This window comes from Rissa tridactyla, chromosome Z (assembly GCF_028500815.1).
Source record: "Rissa tridactyla isolate bRisTri1 chromosome Z, bRisTri1.patW.cur.20221130, whole genome shotgun sequence".
NCBI classification, from domain to species: domain Eukaryota; kingdom Metazoa; phylum Chordata; class Aves; order Charadriiformes; family Laridae; genus Rissa; species Rissa tridactyla.
Genome location: NC_071497.1, coordinates 48,345,201 through 48,363,442, shown reverse-complemented (window position 1 = coordinate 48,363,442; position 18,242 = coordinate 48,345,201). Strand labels below are relative to the sequence as shown.

General features: G+C 38.0%; 1 protein-coding gene across 2 annotated transcripts in view; it reads left to right on the top strand.

The window, feature by feature from the left end:
* The window catches only part of TMC1 (transmembrane channel like 1), a 59,725-nt gene that overhangs the window by 25,026 nt on the left and 16,457 nt on the right, over positions 1 to 18,242 (top strand). For both annotated transcript variants that reach the window (XM_054186115.1, XM_054186114.1), the window contains exons 6-11: positions 412 to 493; positions 4,216 to 4,322; positions 5,444 to 5,542; positions 9,796 to 9,938; positions 14,252 to 14,396; positions 16,461 to 16,655. In XM_054186115.1, the coding sequence (XP_054042090.1) occupies positions 412 to 493; positions 4,216 to 4,322; positions 5,444 to 5,542; positions 9,796 to 9,938; positions 14,252 to 14,396; positions 16,461 to 16,655 (771 nt within the window). The remainder of the gene's footprint in view (positions 1 to 411; positions 494 to 4,215; positions 4,323 to 5,443; positions 5,543 to 9,795; positions 9,939 to 14,251; positions 14,397 to 16,460; positions 16,656 to 18,242) is intronic.

The window sequence follows — 18,242 nt, the reverse complement described above, 5'->3', positions numbered from 1 at the left end:
AGCTGGTCACAGGAAGCTCAATTACGGAAGTTATTTTTATGCAGTAGAAAAACTGCTGGGTAAAGTAATTGCAATTAAATGACACAGCTTGAGCTCCAGATCTGAATTTTGTATAGCAAAGAAAATAACAAATTAGATTCTCAGAAACAATTCTAAAAAAAATGAATGGCATGAAAGGAAGGGATTATTTAATCATTCTTCTTGTGGAAGAAATAGGGACTTCACACAAAGCCAGTAGGAGACATTCAGAACAAACAAAATGAGATGGTTCTTCATAAGCTAGTGCTTCTATTGCAGTGGTCTCTGCCAAAGGATACTGTGGGTGATTAAGGGGTTACATTACCTCAAGGGGAAACTGAGCATCGGAGCACTAAGATGATGGTGTTTTTTTCTGTCTGTGACCCTTTTCAGAAATGGATGAAATTTCAAAGGGATTTTGAGAATTTTAAGACAGCCTGCATACCCTGGGAAATGAAAATTAAGGAGATTGAAAGTAAGTATTTATGGAAGGTAATGAAGTATAGTATCTAGTATCATATCCCTGATGTGTACCAAAATGGTAAATTGCTTTTTTGATACTTTAGAAATACATGTCTCTATTCAATGTTTAGTATAAAATCAATGAGTATTTATCTTTCATTAATATTTATTGAGTTTGATAGTATAGCTAGTTGAAAATTTCCTTGTGAGAGTGTTAGTCACCTTACAGATAAAAATCCTTAATCTACAGGTAACAGTTTAGGAGCCAGTGTTGAAGTTAATCCTGAAAAAGTGGAGCTGGCATTTAGCTATTGCCTTCCTTCACTTTATTTTGTCTTTATTTATACTATAATTATTTCTGTGATGTTTTTTCATCATCTGGAGCCTTACGTAAGAGGTATTTTGGTGTTATTTCTCTCATATTCAACCATATAATACAATATAGAAAAAACAATAGTGGTCCTAGATATCCCTGTATATTAGGCATAAGCAACACTATGTACTTAGTCCTATGGGTATGTTGGAAAGTAGGTTTTTAGAACAAGTCAGTTTTGTGCTTTAGTTCCAGCGATGAATTTAAACTGCACCCCTCTCTTTGAAGGAAATTTAGCTTAACTGCATGGGTACCCGAGTAAGGCTCTGCCACTGATGCAATGCAGATGAAAGTGCAATCAAAACTGATTTTAGAGAAGTTGCCTTTGGAAGAAGCTGTGGGTTGCATCAAAAGGCAATAACCAGAACAGCAGCAGAACAGAAAAATGAAAAACGGAAAAATTGTGAATTCTGTGGAGTTTTGGACAGCAAAATAGCCCTTGAGGAGAATTTATGTAAAGTCCTTAAACATACGGTCTACAGACTGCTGAACAGATTATCTACTCATTTGTGGTGGGGTTTAGAAAGAAGTTGCTGCATATGTGTAGTTAAAATCAAACTCAGCAGCAAGATGCACGTGGTCTCTTGCTGGTCTGGACACATGATAGACATCTTGAGGACTTGTGAGAGCAATGTTTCTGCAAATTTCTGTAAAGGACTAGTGCTCGTACAAGCTGTTCCACTAGTAATAGCTTCAATAGACACATTTCTTTCCTTGTAAAATCAGAATGCAAAAATAGAACAGGGTCATTTTTCCAGTCCTGCTTTTTATATCTATGTATTTTTTCTTTTGAAATGAGTAACATTTTTGCTGTCACCTGGAAGGCCCCAAAATCACATTGGGATAGTACCTTTTCATAACCTCAAGGGGTAATACTGTGAAGTTTCTCTTTTTCTATTAATTTTTGTTCAGTGTATTGCTAAGGCAAGCTGCAATTGCTTCTACGTGCACAAACAATCCTCTATCTGAATATTAGTAATTTAAGAAGTAGAGTTAAACCACAGTTTGGTCCAAAACTCTATAGCGTAGAATAAATCTTGATTTCAAGGGAACAGCTCTGAAATATTGCTGAGGAAAAGAATTTTAAGTCACAGTTTATTTGATTCTGGTTAATCCAAGCAGTAGCTCTCAGTGTGTACCCCATATCAGCAAATTTGTAGTACTAACATCAAGGTCCTCTTAGTGATGACACTGATAAAGCTGCCACATTCCAGGAAAAAGGGGGGGTTTAGATATTAAAAAAGGAAAAGTGAGGGAAACTGAAATGGAAAAAAGCTATTTTTTGTATAAGGGAAGAGTAGAGATTAAGATACACTGAGTCACTGAGACCAAAAAACTGCCACTTCAACTTTTTTCTAAAAACTTAGTTGTCTTCTGAATTTATATGTATGTAGGACATGTACTACACTGGTCATATTGTATCAAATTTAGTAAAAGGGTAAGAGTTCTCCTCTATCTCTTGGCATTAAACAAACTGTCATGAAATCCACGGAATGAAATGCTCTTAACAATTGCTGTCTTCAGACGTACAGTTGTGTTAAAGAAACAGCAGAAGCAACTCTGCAAGGGGAGGGAGGCATGTTTCTACATGGCTCTAAACTGAGCAAGGACCTGAGTCCCCTTTGACTTCTAGCACCAATGGCTTTGTCTTTTGGGGCTCAGTTCAGCCCCTTGTAAAATGACAGTAACACTACTGACTTAAACACGTGACATCAGACAAGGAACTGGATGTGCCTGATACTGCTTATAAAGAATTTGGCAGAAAAAATATCTTTGGTTGCTTAAGACTTTACATAAGACTTGTTAAATGCAGCACACTGAACCCTTTAGAAAATCTTGTTGACATCTGCAACACCTTGCATGTAACCACTGGATTCTTCAGTCCATCCAAAACACTGGGGAGTGGTTGAAGAAAATGGTTAAACACTAGACTTGGACACCAGGATCAATAGTTAAAAAGATACTATTGTTGGACAGTATTGTTTGTGGCAAGTCCTTAGTCATTTTAGTTCCTATGGGCTGCAGTCTCGTGTGGCAAAATATGCTTGCACAAAGGAAATCAGAAGGAGCATTGTCTACATAGCAGCTCATTTTTGGAGGAGACAGTACAGTGAAACAAGCAGCAAATGACATCAGATTGTCACAGATGAAGTAGGCTGTTAGGATCACTCTTGGAAATCTAATGATGTAAAATGCATTGGCTCAGTTCACCACCACAGAGTTCGGCCTGTACAACTGCTTTACCTGTCACTATGCATTTTAGGATTTTTAAACTAGTGTTTCTTTTGTGGTAATTTTTCTACTGATTGTGTTGTTATAGCAAAATGTGCCTATATGTGCCCCAAATTATACCAGTCATTTTAACCTCATTTTACAGAATGGAAGGATCTGTTACAAGGCTTGTGAAATGGTGTGGAAGTATCAATGTAAACTCCTCTTTGTTTGCAATCATTGTTTGTCATCAGGTGTAAAAGGGTCCTTAACTAGACTGTGTGTGAAACAAACCTGTTGAAAGGTCACTTTTTTTCCTGTGAAGCACTGGTAATGGAACTGTAATCTGGTATTTTGCTAAATCTGACAGATGGATGAACCCAACTGCCAGCTGTCCTATACTCAGCAGAGTGGTGCTGCAGCAAGCTGGGGTTGAATACGAAGCGTTATTTCTGTTTGGCCTGACTTGCAGAGTGTCAGTCAAATCAGGCACTTAGCGGTCACTCCTTCTCCTACAGCCTCTTCTTTGCATAGGTCTGGTCGGGGGTCCAGAGCAGGTGGACCCCAGGCTTCATCTGTCCACCTGGTGGTGGAACTGCCTCCACACCTGGGTGCAGGTGGAACACATAAACAGGAAAGTAAGGGAAAGAAAGGGTACAAACACTTGCAGATCTTTTTGGTCTTCCCTGGTGAACAGCTCTGGTAAGCACTCCAATAGCAGCACTTGCAAGTACTTTGTGCCCTTGGAAAGACTATCCCCACTGGCTAATTCTGTGCTGCTTCCTGTTAAAACTGGGCTGGTGCTGGTTTAACATGTCAAGAATGCTTATAACCCACATCAGACAAAAATTAAAAGAAAAAAAGTGTGATTTGCTTTGAATCAATCCTGCTGCTAGAGGATTTAATATTAGTAAATATCACAGCTTTTACATGACCTTAAATACTCTGTATTATATTTTTTGCTTCTGTTTTCTCTGTCAGGTCAGTGAATGCTAGTGTGCAATCTGGAAAAAAAAAGTTATTAGAATTACAGTAATAAAGAAAATGAAAAACCTCCCTTGATTTTTAAATTTTGAACAACTTTATCTTAAGGTAAAATAACATGAGATCTAACTTATCTGCCCTTTTTTTCACGTCTCATGTTTTTACAGGTCACTTTGGCTCATCAGTGGCATCTTATTTCATATTTTTGCGCTGGATGTATGGGATAAACATGATTCTCTTTGGACTGACCTTTGGACTTGTAATGGTGCCTGAGGTGGGAATATTTTAAATTATCATTGAGAATTGTTATGTGATTTTCTGTCTTTGCAGTAAGATTTCGTAAGAATGGATCTTTAAATAAATTTGTAAACTCTTTGTGCTCCATTTAAAATTATTAAGGTGTTCTTTTTTTTTTTTTTTTTTTTTGCTGTGGGGAACTAAGGAGAGGAACTGGGACTAAGAAACAGCCAAGTGCAGTATCTTGACTCTAAGGCACTATTGATGCTTTTCAGTTGCCTTAAAACTCACGTGCTGATAAGGCCCAACAGGGCTGTAGAGTCACAAGAGAGACCTCTCATGTTTTGTGCTGTGTGCTGCACCACTCTTAATAGTGCAGCTCAGAGCAAATATAATTCAGGCAGAAATCAATTATGGAAAATGTAATATTTTTCTAGTTCCTTTGAGCCACCAGAAGTTCTTCCTAAAAATGGACTTATATGGAATTAAAACTATTGTACCATCTCCCTGCTTTCACTGTTTGGCGTTCTCTCCTCTCCTCTCGTCTCCTCTCCTCTCCAGCAGATGAGAAAGAGTTGGGAATTTCAAACAGTTTCCTAGTAAAACATTTCAATATCATGATCCGTCTTCCACTGAAGCCAAAACAGAAAAAATGCCCAACAGTTTTGAGGGTAAAGGACCCTGGAAAGGACTCTGTGAGGACATATACTGTGGTTCAGCAAGCATCTCGCCAGCGAGAGTGGGACTATCAGAATCCAAAAACTGAATCCCTAGCATCTTCCCATACATTTCAGTTAGAAAAACAACAAAATCCATAATGCAAGAAAAAGGAATCTTCTGGTCTTGTCTGTGAGACAAACACCATTCATCAGAGGAATCTGGACTTCTGTGATGCATTTGAATGTAAGAGGCACAACTGGACAATCCATTGATACTATTGGAACGTCCCTTTAAATTTAGAAAACACCATTAATACTTTAAACATAGTTTCAATCACTAGTGTGAGGAGCAATGAAAGGAATTGGAGAAGTAGGTCATCCTCACTAAGGAGTTTAGGAGCATAAAACAAGTCTTCCTAAGAAATGACAGATCAGTGTTCATTCCCTTTGTTGGTATTTTGCTTTAAAATGTAAATTGCTCTCATTTTTTTCATTCCAGGCTTTGATGGGTAAGCCATATGGCTCTTTGCCTAGAAAAACTGTCCCAAGAGCTGAAGAAGCAAGTGCTATGAACTTTGCTACTCTATGGGATTTTAGTGTAAGTGCATAAACTTGCAATACTGTAAATTCACATGACTCTCTGATTATTATGGGCTTTTCCTTCATTATTTAATATTCAGAGATATAATATGAAATATTTCAGGAGAAAATGGCAATAGAATTAATTTACATGTGGGGTTTTTTCTCATGAGTTCTGAATATAACTGTTTCCTTCAGACAAAACATATAATGAATCTCAACGTCCACACACACATTTCGGTGTATGCAGCAATACAAAGACACATGGGAAAAAGTCTCAAAGCTGGATTCGCATCCCTGGGTACTGAATTTCCATTTCTTATGAGTGAATTTGGTCCTCTGTTTTCATATGATTAAGCTTCCGAATTTGAGGATGGAGTGTGAATTAGAAAAAAGAAATTCCAATAATATGCTCTGTAGGTTTTTCTAAACCAAAGAATGCTATTTTTACTTTTTCTTAGTTTTACAGAATATGCAGATTAGCTGAATTGAGAAGCATGTCTTCGTTCTTTACTGTTGATGTGATGCCTAGTCTAGCCTGAGGAGCTATTCCTCCTCTACTGACAAGAGTCAGTATATTCCTAAGTATGTCATACCACTTTTTCTTCCTGAAAACAACAGTTTTATCTAATTTTGCACATGGCATGTATCTATAGCTGGCCTCTTTATATAAAGATGATACAACTTTGCATAAAGTCAGCTGATGATAAATTTGGTATTACAACATGTTGCTTAGAATGTTGTCAGGTTTCTCTATGGCATAGAGTTAATGTCATCAAAAGGTACTCTTCACCTGTGAAAGGGTGCAAACACCTAGATAAGGTTTTCCTTCAGATTAATGGATGCACCATCCATTAACTAAGTGTGATTTCTCCCTCAATCTGCTGCAGTCTTTCCCTTCTGTAAGAAGTACCAAGACTTTTAAAGAGTTATGCATATACATATCTTTTAACACTTGAGTTGCTTTAGCAACAGTAAGCATGAGTATGATGTTGGAAGCAGACCCATTTCTTGGAAAAATGAACTCAGGCACAGGTTCCTCCAGTTTACAGCTCAGTCTCTCCAGCTGTCTACACAAGGACTCATATAAAAGTGGCCTCTCCATGTAGGTTTTGTCCATGTGAGGTCCCATTCCACACGTGCTGGTGGGGAGGACTGTGGAGGCCGTGGAGGTCTACACAGGTAATCCCAGGAGGGGCACAGGCAGATTTTTCATACTTGTCCCCTTTCCAACAGGAGATCAGCTCTGATATCTCCTGGAAAAACATAAAAAGGGTATGGTGCCTATGCTTCTCATTAATATTGTCATTTTTTAGTATGGTTGAGGTGTGGAGAGATCCCTAATCTTGTGACACGCATATCTCAGACAGGATCCCTTGGTTTGTGGCTCAATACCTTCATGTGGAGACTCAGATGATGCCAGATTTTGGGCTTTCATTTAGCTTCCTTGGCTCTATTTTCAATCTTCAGCTATCAGTAAAGGCAGAATCAGGTTGTAAGATAACAGAACTTCAGAAAAATCTTAACTGGATATAGCCATTTTCTCATTTACAAACAAATCTTTCAGGGTTATTAACTGTAGAAAACTGAATTTATAGAAAATAATATACTAGCAGGTAGAAATTACAGTGTTTGTCTGTCTTTTGACTATAAAGGCATGTAAAGTGAACAGATTACTTCTGTTTTATTTTGCCACATAAAGTGGTGGACCCTCTTAGGATAGAAAAGGATAGAAAGAACTTTCTAAAAGCCACTTGTAACATTTTGCCATGATTGCTCCATAAAATCGCATTGCATCTGGTTCATCAGCAGTCGTATATTTGAGCGATGGGAAGAACATATCTAGACATGTGGCTGGGAAGTTAAATAATAATGATGACATTATAAAATGAGAAAATATCAGGGAGATACTGGAGAAAAAGTAATCATAGTAACTTGGAGATTTTGTAAAGAGAATAGAGACTAGAAGAGCTTTATTCAGCAAATGGGAACAAAGTTTTTAAAAGAAAAGTATTTGAGAAAAGATGGATGCAGACAGATGGTGGAAAGAGTGAGAAAGTTTATAATGACTGACAGAAACAGGATCTGACAGCTCTGAAGAAGAAAATATAGTAAATAACAGAGTAGCAGTTAACACAAGGAGCAAATGCAAAGGTAATAAACACAGAATAGGGCAGGGAAAGAGGTGGATCTCCTGAAATAATGAGAGGCAAAAGGAATTTTCTTGAGGCATGTCAGATCAACAAATACTCCCCAAAGACAATGACATCTTTAATTAAACAGCAAAGGAAATAGTACCTTTCATCTTCTAGCAGTACTTGTATGCTACAAAGAAAGTTACAAAGAAGTGAACGCGCATCAGCACCTAAAAAAAACCCCAAGCCCCACCAATCTTTAAGATAGTAAAGAAAAGATGAGCTTAACATACCTTTTGCTTTTTTTTGCACTTGAAATTGTACTCATTTTACTGACATGGCAAAGAGAAACAGTTCTTGATTTTGATATATTTTACTTGGAATTCAGTTTTAACATTGTATATTTTACATTTCAGATAATAATCCAAACCTTAAAAAAATAGACTCTCAAGGCTCATTTCAATAAATCATTTGATCAATATTCTTATCTCACCTCTGCTTTATGTTAGGCTCAGAAAGGAGTGAAAGAGATCTTCCACGCATGCCTACCTTTACACAGCTAAAGATATTCCAAGTCCCATGGTGAAATGCAGTAGGCAAAGCCCAGGAAACAAGATACTGAATGGCATGCAGTGCAGGAATTACCTCTGACTTTGCAAAACACGGTGGCTTAAAAAGCATTTTAATACTCTGAGGGATCCAAAAGGCTCTCCAAGCCACATTAGGTTGTATTGAAATCTGGGCTAAAATGGAATTATAGGATGTTTTAATGAGCAAAAAAATGCACAGGCATACTATTGAATTTGAATGTGTCCTGTCTAGTGTGGATGTTTTACTAGTAATTAGTAATAAATGTGTTCTATAACATTATTTCCCTTATCAAGGAACATACTATTTATCTGTTATGTGCAGCTACATCTCTCAAAGCTAGTTTGATATGAAGAAAAATTAGATATGTTGATTACCAAATCAGGGCATTTTGAATTATATTTCTATTTACCATATATTAATATTTCATTCTCATCTTATAATTGCAAACTAGGTTTTCCAGATAGCACTGTGACTCATTTCATATATATTAAGAGCTACCATAAATTAAATGCTTGTTTTGCAATAACATAAAAGCGAAAGATGTTATTTAAGTTAAATGAGCAACTGAAAATCAGAAGGGAAGCAAATGGCTTTTTTAATTCACAAAACCCTCAGCTTACTGTGTAAGTGTCAAAATAATGTAAGGCTTATCCACCAATTACATGGTCAAATACTCAATCATTACATCCAGCTGGAACTTTGCTGCTGCTGTGTATGTGCTGAGCTGTCCTTGTAAAGGCTCTGGATACAGTCGTCTTCTAGGAGGCAAGTTCTTGCTCTAACCTGAGGATTATCAGGAAGCTTTGGCTATTTGGATCATTTTAGATACCAGCCATTGCTTACAGTTATCATGTACTGGTAAATTATTTTGAGAAATCAGCAATCTGACCCGTAGAAGAGAGTGTAATCCTCACGGAGATTTTTAGAAAAGGAGATTTCCTTTGAATGCTGAGAAAGCAGCACTTTGAATGCTGAGAAAGAATGTACACTTACATTGCACTTTTTACAGCTTTGGAGTCTACGTGTTAAAACCCCTGCATACTGAATAATCATCTATAAAATACAGCTAACTATTGGTTAATATATATTGAATGATCACCCGATGAACAGCAGACAGCATTGCTAGACAGAGAAGGCATATAAGAATTTTATATCAAATAGGACATACAAGTAAATTCTAGAAATGTAAAAATTAAGTTCAAAATCTTGTATTTTATTTGCAAGTAATTTTTAAGCCAAATTTTGTAAACCAAAATGTTTTTGTCTTTACAACAAGAAGTATGCAAACCAAAAAGTTTTGAGTCATTACATCGTAGATGGAGTGTCCATGAAGAGTTTTAAAGATAAAAGACTTGAAAGTTGACATGGAATATTCTGTCTTTCTAAATGAAAGGAGAGATTTTCATCCTGTGAAATTTATTATAGTGATGCTTATAACTGTTTTGTATGCATTGAAATGAATGTTTCAGTACTTTGCTATTGGTACGACTTCTGACTATGTGCATATATAACAGATATGACATTACAATTTTTGCTGACTTTTCAGGGCTTTGCACAGTATTCTGTACTCTTTTATGGTTATTACAATAACCAGAGGACAATTGGATGGCTCAAATTCAGGATGCCGCTTTCGTATTTCCTTGTTGGAGTTGGGACTATTGGCTACAGCTTTATGATTGTCATTCGAACGTAAGTTCTCCTTGGTTCTTGAATAAAATACATTCAAAAAGACACATAACTTGACTGTTGACCACCGAGACTATCTTTTAAAAAATATGATAATTGTAGAGGCAGGACAGTGCAAGATCAAGTGCAAGGTCAAAGTCATTTAAGATTTCTTCAGCCTGTACTTGTTTCTCTATTGTTCTGCATTAGCAGCTGTGTTGCAGTATTGTGGAAGTGGGAAAAATCTTTACTGAAACAAAATTACACTTCCCTCTTGCAATTTCAAAGTGAAAAATGAACATATAAAGTAAGGAAAAGAGCTGCCAGCCCATCTTTTCATAATACTGTCTAGTAGAATGTCAGTTGATATCCAAAAAATTCAATTGTTCTACCTTTAATCATACCTTATGTGAGTTAAATTCTTTTAAGAAGGAAGAAGACAAGAAAGAAAGAAACATATGGCAAATAATTCTGTTTGTAACTCACAGTCAGTAGTAAATGATTCTCAGCAAGACTACAGTAGTTAAGTCATATTTGCACAGTGGTGTAGAATAATTAATGCTAATGCCATAGTAAGGGTTTAATGTCCTGTGGAACACAAAATAATATCCAGCAGTGTTAAAACTATCCTTAATATAATGTTAATATCATGATGTTAAAACGGTAGGAAGCACAGCTGTAAGTGAAACAGGGCTTAGGCAGTATAACTGGTGATACAGTAGCCTTTTGGTTCTCAAATTCTGGACTTGAATTTTGTCTTAGGATAAAAATTTAAATGAAATAAAATTATTGTTTATAGCCAACTTCACTATTAGAATAAACTCTGATAATTCTGATAGTTTCTAAAGAGTAGGCTGTTAATTAATATAATGTTTAATATTCCTAATTCAAGCAAGGTGATTAGCTACCGCAATAACACAGTTAGCTACAGTGGTGGCTTCAGAAGATCCCAAGGGTGAAAAAAATCAGAGCATTGCAGGTCAAGATTCAAGGACACTTGTGAATATAGAGAAAACTGCAATTAATCTATTTCCACTATTCTATGCTGAAGCCAGTATTTTTCTCTTGCATGAGCACTAGATTAATTCATGTTCTGCTTTTCAAATATTACATGGTTTCCTGCATAGGGCAAGAAGCATTTCAGAAGAAAAGAAAAACATTTCTTCAGTTATATATACATATTTTTGGAGGAGGAAGAAACTACTATGATAAAAAAATAATTGGTTTAGCTCTAAAAGATATTTTAAAATATTTTTTGATAATGTAGCTAGGAAGATTAGGAAAATCGTAGTGTCAGACAACTGTATTTCAATGATTGTCACCCAGAGCATAAAAAAAATCCTTCTAGCAGGAGATCCCCATGTCCTAAACAAAGGAATATCTTTGAAGAAAAAAATACATTGTACATGCTAACTTCCCATCTGGTCACTTGACACTAATGCTGATCACTATTCAAGTAATCTTATCAGCACTTCTTGCAGTCTTCTGCTCTTTGCTGTTTCTTCAGAATACAATACAGTGGGCACAGTAACTAAAAGCAGTGTAATGGGAGGTGCTACCATTTTTCTGCTATTGACTGAGATCTGGGAAAGGGAATGTCTAGGTGAAAGCGGTAGTGAGGATTGTAACTACTATTATTCTATTTAGGGGAAAAAATTAGATTTAGGGCTTCTCTCTGCAGCTCTTCCAGTGCATAACATAAAATGGAAACATTTCTGATCTCCAAGAAATGATATCCCAACCAGAAGACTGTTCACTATTTCATTAGGAACTCTTGAGAAGGAATTATCTTAGTCTAGAAACAAGCAGCGAGACAGACCTTACCAAGAACCTTTCATGATCTCTGTCCCTTCTGTATATGACCAGTAAAACAAAAACCCAACCCTATTATTGGTTTATGACAGCTCAGAAAGATTTTCTGTATTATTTACTTACTATTCTCTTCTAGATTTGAGAGTATGTGTTTTACTGGACTGTTAAAAATGTGGTTTGTAGACTGTATTGACATTAATAACATAACTCTGCTGCATTACTGAGCTTTAAAATAGCTTTTCCTGACCAAGAAATCAATACAATATTGAAGGCTAAATGGTTTGTACCCTACTAATATACTCCATCCTTGTGCTTAATGGTTTGAATTAAGGGATAATCTTAGGGATAAACAAGACCACTATTATTACATGAATGACAACACTTTGAAATAGAGAAGTTAGTAGTGAAGATTAAGTCAAATCACCAAAGAAATAATATGATGTTTGTGGATACTGTTATAAATCTTGTTTATAAGGGCATCAAAGATGAAAGGAAAAATAGAAAGCTGTATTAGGGATACTTTTCATGGAATCACGGAATTTTTCAGACTTGGAAGGGACCTCTAGAGATCATCTAGTCCAACTCCCCTGCAAAAGCAGGATTGCCTAGAGCACGTTACTCAGGACTGCATCCAGACAGGTCTTGAAAGTCTCCAAAGAAGGAGACTCTACAACCTTCCTGGTCAGCCTGCTCCAGTGCTCTGGCACCCTCACTGTAAAGAATTTTTTTCTCATATTTGATCAGAACTTCCTATGTTCCAGCTTGTGCCCATTACCCCTCGTCCTGTTACTGGGAACCACTGAAAAGAGTCTGGCTCCATCCTCCTTAACCCCACCCTTTAGATACTTGTAAACATTAATAAGGTCTCCCCTCAGCCTTCTCTTCTCCAGGCTAAAGAGTGACAGCTCTCTCAGCCTTTCCTCGTAAGGGAGATGCTCCAATCCCTCAATCATCTTAGTTGCCCTTCGCTGGTCTCTCTCCAGTAGTTCCCTGTCCCTCTTGAACTGGGGAGCCCAAAACTGGACACAATATTCCAGTTGTGGCCTCACCAGTGCAGAGTAGAGGGGGAGAATGACCTCCCTTGACCTACTGGCCACACTCTTCCCTGTGCAGCCCAGAATTCTGTTGGCCTTCTTGGCAACAAGGGCACATTGCTGGCTCATGGATAATTTACTGTCTACCAAGACCCCCAGATCCTTTTCTTCAGAGCTGCTTTCCAGCAGGTCCATCTCTAACCTATACTGGTGCCTGACATTCTTCCTCCCCAGGTGCAGGACCCTACACTTGTCCTTGTTGAACCTCATTAGGTTCTTCTCTGCCCAGCTCTCCAGCATGTCTGTGTCACGCTGGATGGCAGCACGGCCCTCTGGGGTGTCAGCCACCCCTCCCAGTTTGGTATCATCAGCGAACTTGCTGAGCAAACACTCTGTCCCCTCATCCAGGCCATTGATGAATACGTTAAACAATACTGGTCCAAGTATTGACCCCTGGGGGTCTGGTTACAGGCCTCCAACTCAACCCTGCTCCATTAATCACAACCCTCTGAGTCCTGTCACACAGCCAGCTCTCAATCCACCTCACTGTCCCCTCGTCTAGTCCACACTTCCTCAGTTTCCTAAGGAGGATGTTATGAGAGACAGTGTCAAAAGCCTTGCTGAAGTCAAGGTGGATGACATCTGCTGCTCTGCTGTCATCTAGCCAACCTGTAACACCACAGAAGGCTATGAGATTGGTCAAGCATGATTTACCCTTGGTAAATCCATGTTGACCACTTCCAATAACCTTCTGCTCTTGAACATGCTTGGATATGACATCCAGAACGAGTCGCTTCATTACCTTCCCAGGGATGGAGGTGAGACTAACCGGTCTGTAGTTCCCTGGGTCCTCCTTCCTGCCCTTTTTGAAGACTGGAGTGATATTGGCCTTCCTCCAGTCCTCAGGCACCTCTCCTGTTCTCCATGACCTTTCAAAGATGATGGAGAGTGGTCTAGCAATAACATCTGTGATCTCTCTCAGCACTCGTGGGTGCATCTTGTCAGGGCCCATGGGCTTATGGATGTCCAGTTTGGCCAAGTGGTCTCTCTGTCTCTCTTTTGTATGGTATAACCAGGTTTTGTTCTGGGTTGTTATTTTAGAATTCCTTTTTTTCTCTTTATGAAGTCTCTAATCAAATCTATTGCAGTTCAGAATGCTCTTCAGCTTTCTATTTGAGAGATTTTCTTGATATTGTTTTCCTATTGAGTTTCTTATCCAGCGGAGTTTCTCTGAGTTGTTAATGAAATAAACTCATTCTCTCTCATCAAAATGTGTGTTATGAGCTCATAAATTTATATATCAAAATCTCCATCCAACTCTCTCAGTTCTCAAACTGAACTTTCCAGATTTAGTATAACATGATTGACTGCAATAATATAGCTTTTTTCAGAACAATGTTAGAATTTAAATTTAGGAGCAATTTAAAAATCATGCTCACATAGCAGAACTACTTCTAACAAGGTCTTCCTCTGTCTTTCTTGCTTTTGTAGAATGGCAAGGAATGCAAATGAAGAAGGTGGTGGGGATGACACTAGTTTTAATTTCAGCTGGAAGATGTTCACAAGCTGGGACTACCTGATTGGCAATCCTGAGACAGCGGATAATAAGTTTGCCTCCATCACAACAAGCTTTAAGGTAAAATAGAGCTCACTAAAGAGAGGTAACTTGATTTGTTCTTCGCACTGATGTGAATCACATGGAACTAAGGTCAAGTATTAGCTGTACTTGGGGCCTAGAAGCTTAAACTAGAATTGGGCAGCTCTATACTGCCCTTCTGAGTCTGGATCTTTGTGTTTTACCATCCTGATTTTTTCCTTTTGATTGTGGAAAAAAAAGCATTAATGGCAACTTTTGTGTTCTCTGAGACTGCAGTACCAGTTTTAGAAAAATGATTCTACTATAAAAATAATCTTTTTCTTTTTGTCATTTTTTGTTTCTATGGTGCTTGTCTGAAAAACTTTTTTTTAAAATGCTGGTGACATTTTGCCAGCGTCACGTTATCATCTTCTCTTGCTACACTGAAAAGATATCATACGATAAAGCAATAGGATCATCTGTTAAGGGAGATTAATCATGTCAGAAGAATTGGCCTCAGAATTTTGAGTCTATGCTTGCTTTTCAGTAAGAAAAAAAAGGTTACTTTCCTTGCATAATGTAAAGTTTTTATTTTCAAATTAATTATGAAATATAGCTCAGTTTGCAAGGCAATACAAGGTGTTCTTAGGCCTCTTTTCAGTGTATAGGGTATGTTGATTTCAAGAGCCACTGTGTGAGGAATCTACAGGATGTAAAACGCACCGCTGTGAAAACAGTGAAAGGGACATATTCTGTCTGTTGAATGCTAAAGAATGTGTTTGTACACTGGGGTCACTGGGACACACCAGTGCAGCATGTAAAGGAAAATTTAATTTTCAATTAAATAATGTACAGGGAATACATCAGCAAGGTGTTGCCAGGTTATGAACAAGACGCTAGGCTTGCAGTCACACTGACAACATACAGGATGGGAGATGGAGGACCAAGCATTAGCTGCACAGTCCAATCACACTCAGGGATTCCTCTCTGCATGGGTGATATTGCCAATATACCACCTCAACCCACCCACCCTACCAACTGCAGGCACAAAAGATAACTGCGCTCAAAGTCAGTTGAAAGAAAAGGTCCCAGGAAAACAAATATTGAAGAAATAACGACTGAAAGCACTGAAAATGTGTGAGCTTTCCCTGCCCGCACACTAAGGGCAGTTGCTGTAAGCTATTTGGAGAAGAATACACATCAGTGGAGACAGAGAAATAAACTTATGAAGCTTTTGAGAAATAAAATTATAAAGCTTTACTGCGCTCTTTGCAAATGAGCAAGGAACCTCAGAGAAAATGGGTGAAGTCTTGGCGTGGGTGAGGTCATGGGAGTTTTGGTCAAGAGCTGCTGCAATCTCCTTTCGTTATGTAATAAACACAAGATATAAGAAAAAGCAGAGCCATGCAGAGTAATTATTACAATGCAGGAGTTCAGCTTCCCCTCTGGGCAACTGATCTCTCTACCAAAGTGACAAGCTCTAATCAAAATCCCTTTTCATGAGGACATTTCAGAGCAAAAGCTCTTTCTTCTGGCAAATGCAGGAGCTGGAGATTAGAGTTACACCGGAGTCTTAACATTTATCAGACCTAGCCAAGGGTAAATGTGGGGCAAACAATTTATTCTGAGGTCTGAAACTGTGCACTGCTTGTTTTTGAGATTCCTAAATACTAGCTGTCTTTTCATTCCTTCTGAATTGCTGACTTGCGGAATAAAACCTTTTGCTCTTTTCTCACAAATGCACATTTTTAAAGTGTGACAGTTCCTTTTCTGGCAACTAGTCACACATTTATCTTGCTGGGTCACTCAGCCTCATAGCACCTTGCAAGCTGAAAGGACATGCTGGTTTCTTTTTGGCACACCAGAGCAGGTGTAACAAGACCCAGTGGGGACACACTCAATGGAAGCAAAGTGAACGCTGCAGAACTAAAACCCCAGGGTCTGCCAGGGTCCAAAACAGATTTTATGAGACAATATAAGCTCTTCTCAAACGGTGTGCATGATGTCCAGGTGTGCATTCACATTTTTGTAATTTATTTAACTGATTTCTAACAGCTGGGGAAGCAACGTGGGATCTTGACCATTAAAGAACTCATAATATTCCTTTCTTTCTAACAAGTGCAGGAAGCTATCGTGGAGGAGCAGGAGAGCCGAAAAGAGGAAAATATTCACTTGACTCGATTCCTGAGGGTTCTTGCTAACTTCTTAGCCTTATGCACGCTTGCTGGGAGTGGCTACCTCATCTTTTTTGTTGTCAGAAGATCCCAGAAATTTGCCCTGGAAGGTCTGGAGAACTACGGGTGGTGGGAAAGAAATGAAGTTCGTGCTAGCACATTTTAAAATAGATGTGGTTTGAAACTGTGTTCCTCTACTCTGCATGTTGCCTTTTATTTTCCTGAGAATTTAAATACTCTGAGTGCGGGTGGTAAATATCTAACAAAAGAATTGTTCTTGTCTCTCTGCTTCCTGCTTAATTAAAATGATTATTCCTTGGTTGGTGCTTTCAAATGCCCCTTTGTATTTAGTTTTTATTTGAGGCCTTTACCTTTACTCCTCTGTGCTATCAACATTGTTTTCCAGCCACTCTATGGACTCACAAGATCTCTTCAAGGAACCTACTCTCCTCTTGCGTTCCTCCTGAGACTGGCCCAAGCAAAGTGACTGGAGTGTAGGCATATCCAAAGTTATTTGGGGCTTCAGTTGGATACAACTCCACAGTGTAGCAACAGGATGAAACTCATGCCTTCCAGTTGCAGCTGCCCGTTCCAAGAGTCCAACATGATTTTTGTGCTTTACCTGCTTTCTTCTAGAGCAGATGCAGCCCTGCCTCATAGAGGTGTATAGTGAAAGTCGTTATTTTTTGCTATACCAGTCTACAGTAAGCACTTGAAGTCAGTGTTGCTATATGAAAACCTGGACAGGCCTTACTTTCTTAGCAAACACACTGTTGTGGATGTCATAAAACTAGCTGTTTGTTACCTAGAGCTCATCTAGAGTGCAAAGTAGATATCTGATTTAAGGTAGGGCAAAAAAATGCCAGCCTCACAAAGCTGCTGGAATGGGTGACGATGGAATGAGGAAAGTCAATTCCTAATTTCCAACACCAAAACCTGACCAAGAAAGTAATATAAAAAACTCCAGCAATCCACCTCTGGAATCCCAAGAAAGGGGGCTGTTGATATTGGGTTAAGTTACTTGATAAAAGTTATTAGATTTGGATCTGATGGGAAAGAAAGGTCGTGTACAAAACTGCTTGGCTTCAAGCAACATGAGCTGTAAGTGTGACAACAGACTAGCAGATGAAGACAGTTCAGAAGGAATTCAACTTTCTCTCAGTTGAAAGGAGCGGGAACAGATTTGTAATAACAAGGACTGCACTACCAAAAGCTGTTATATTAGCTTATGCTGCAAACTGGAAAGTAGTTAAACATATGCATGTTTACATTCATTGTTTTACTTTTGCTTTAAAAAAAATACTGCTAGGAAGACTCTGTATCTCAGAACTAAGAGCTGGAGTAGGTGTATCTCTAAAGGAGAGTGGATAAGGCAACATTGCCATTATTTGGCTAAAGAATTTTTCCTATTGACGAATAAAGAACTTGTTTGAAGGCTACAAAATATTGCCCTTGATTGGATATTAATATTTAATTACATAAATATATTTGGCTTTTATGTAACAGCCATTTAAATTTTTTTCTTATTTTCTAGAAGTACCAAAAGAAGTACCACAATTCTCATAAGAGAACATTTATTCAAAGCATGAATGTATGAAACCCAATATAGCTGTTAATATAATAACAGTTATAAATCCAAGTGCTGTAACAGATGGTAGATACAAGTTTTTAGTTGTTTTTTTCTTTTTAACAAAGTAATATCAGTTATAGATAATGCTATCTAAATATATAG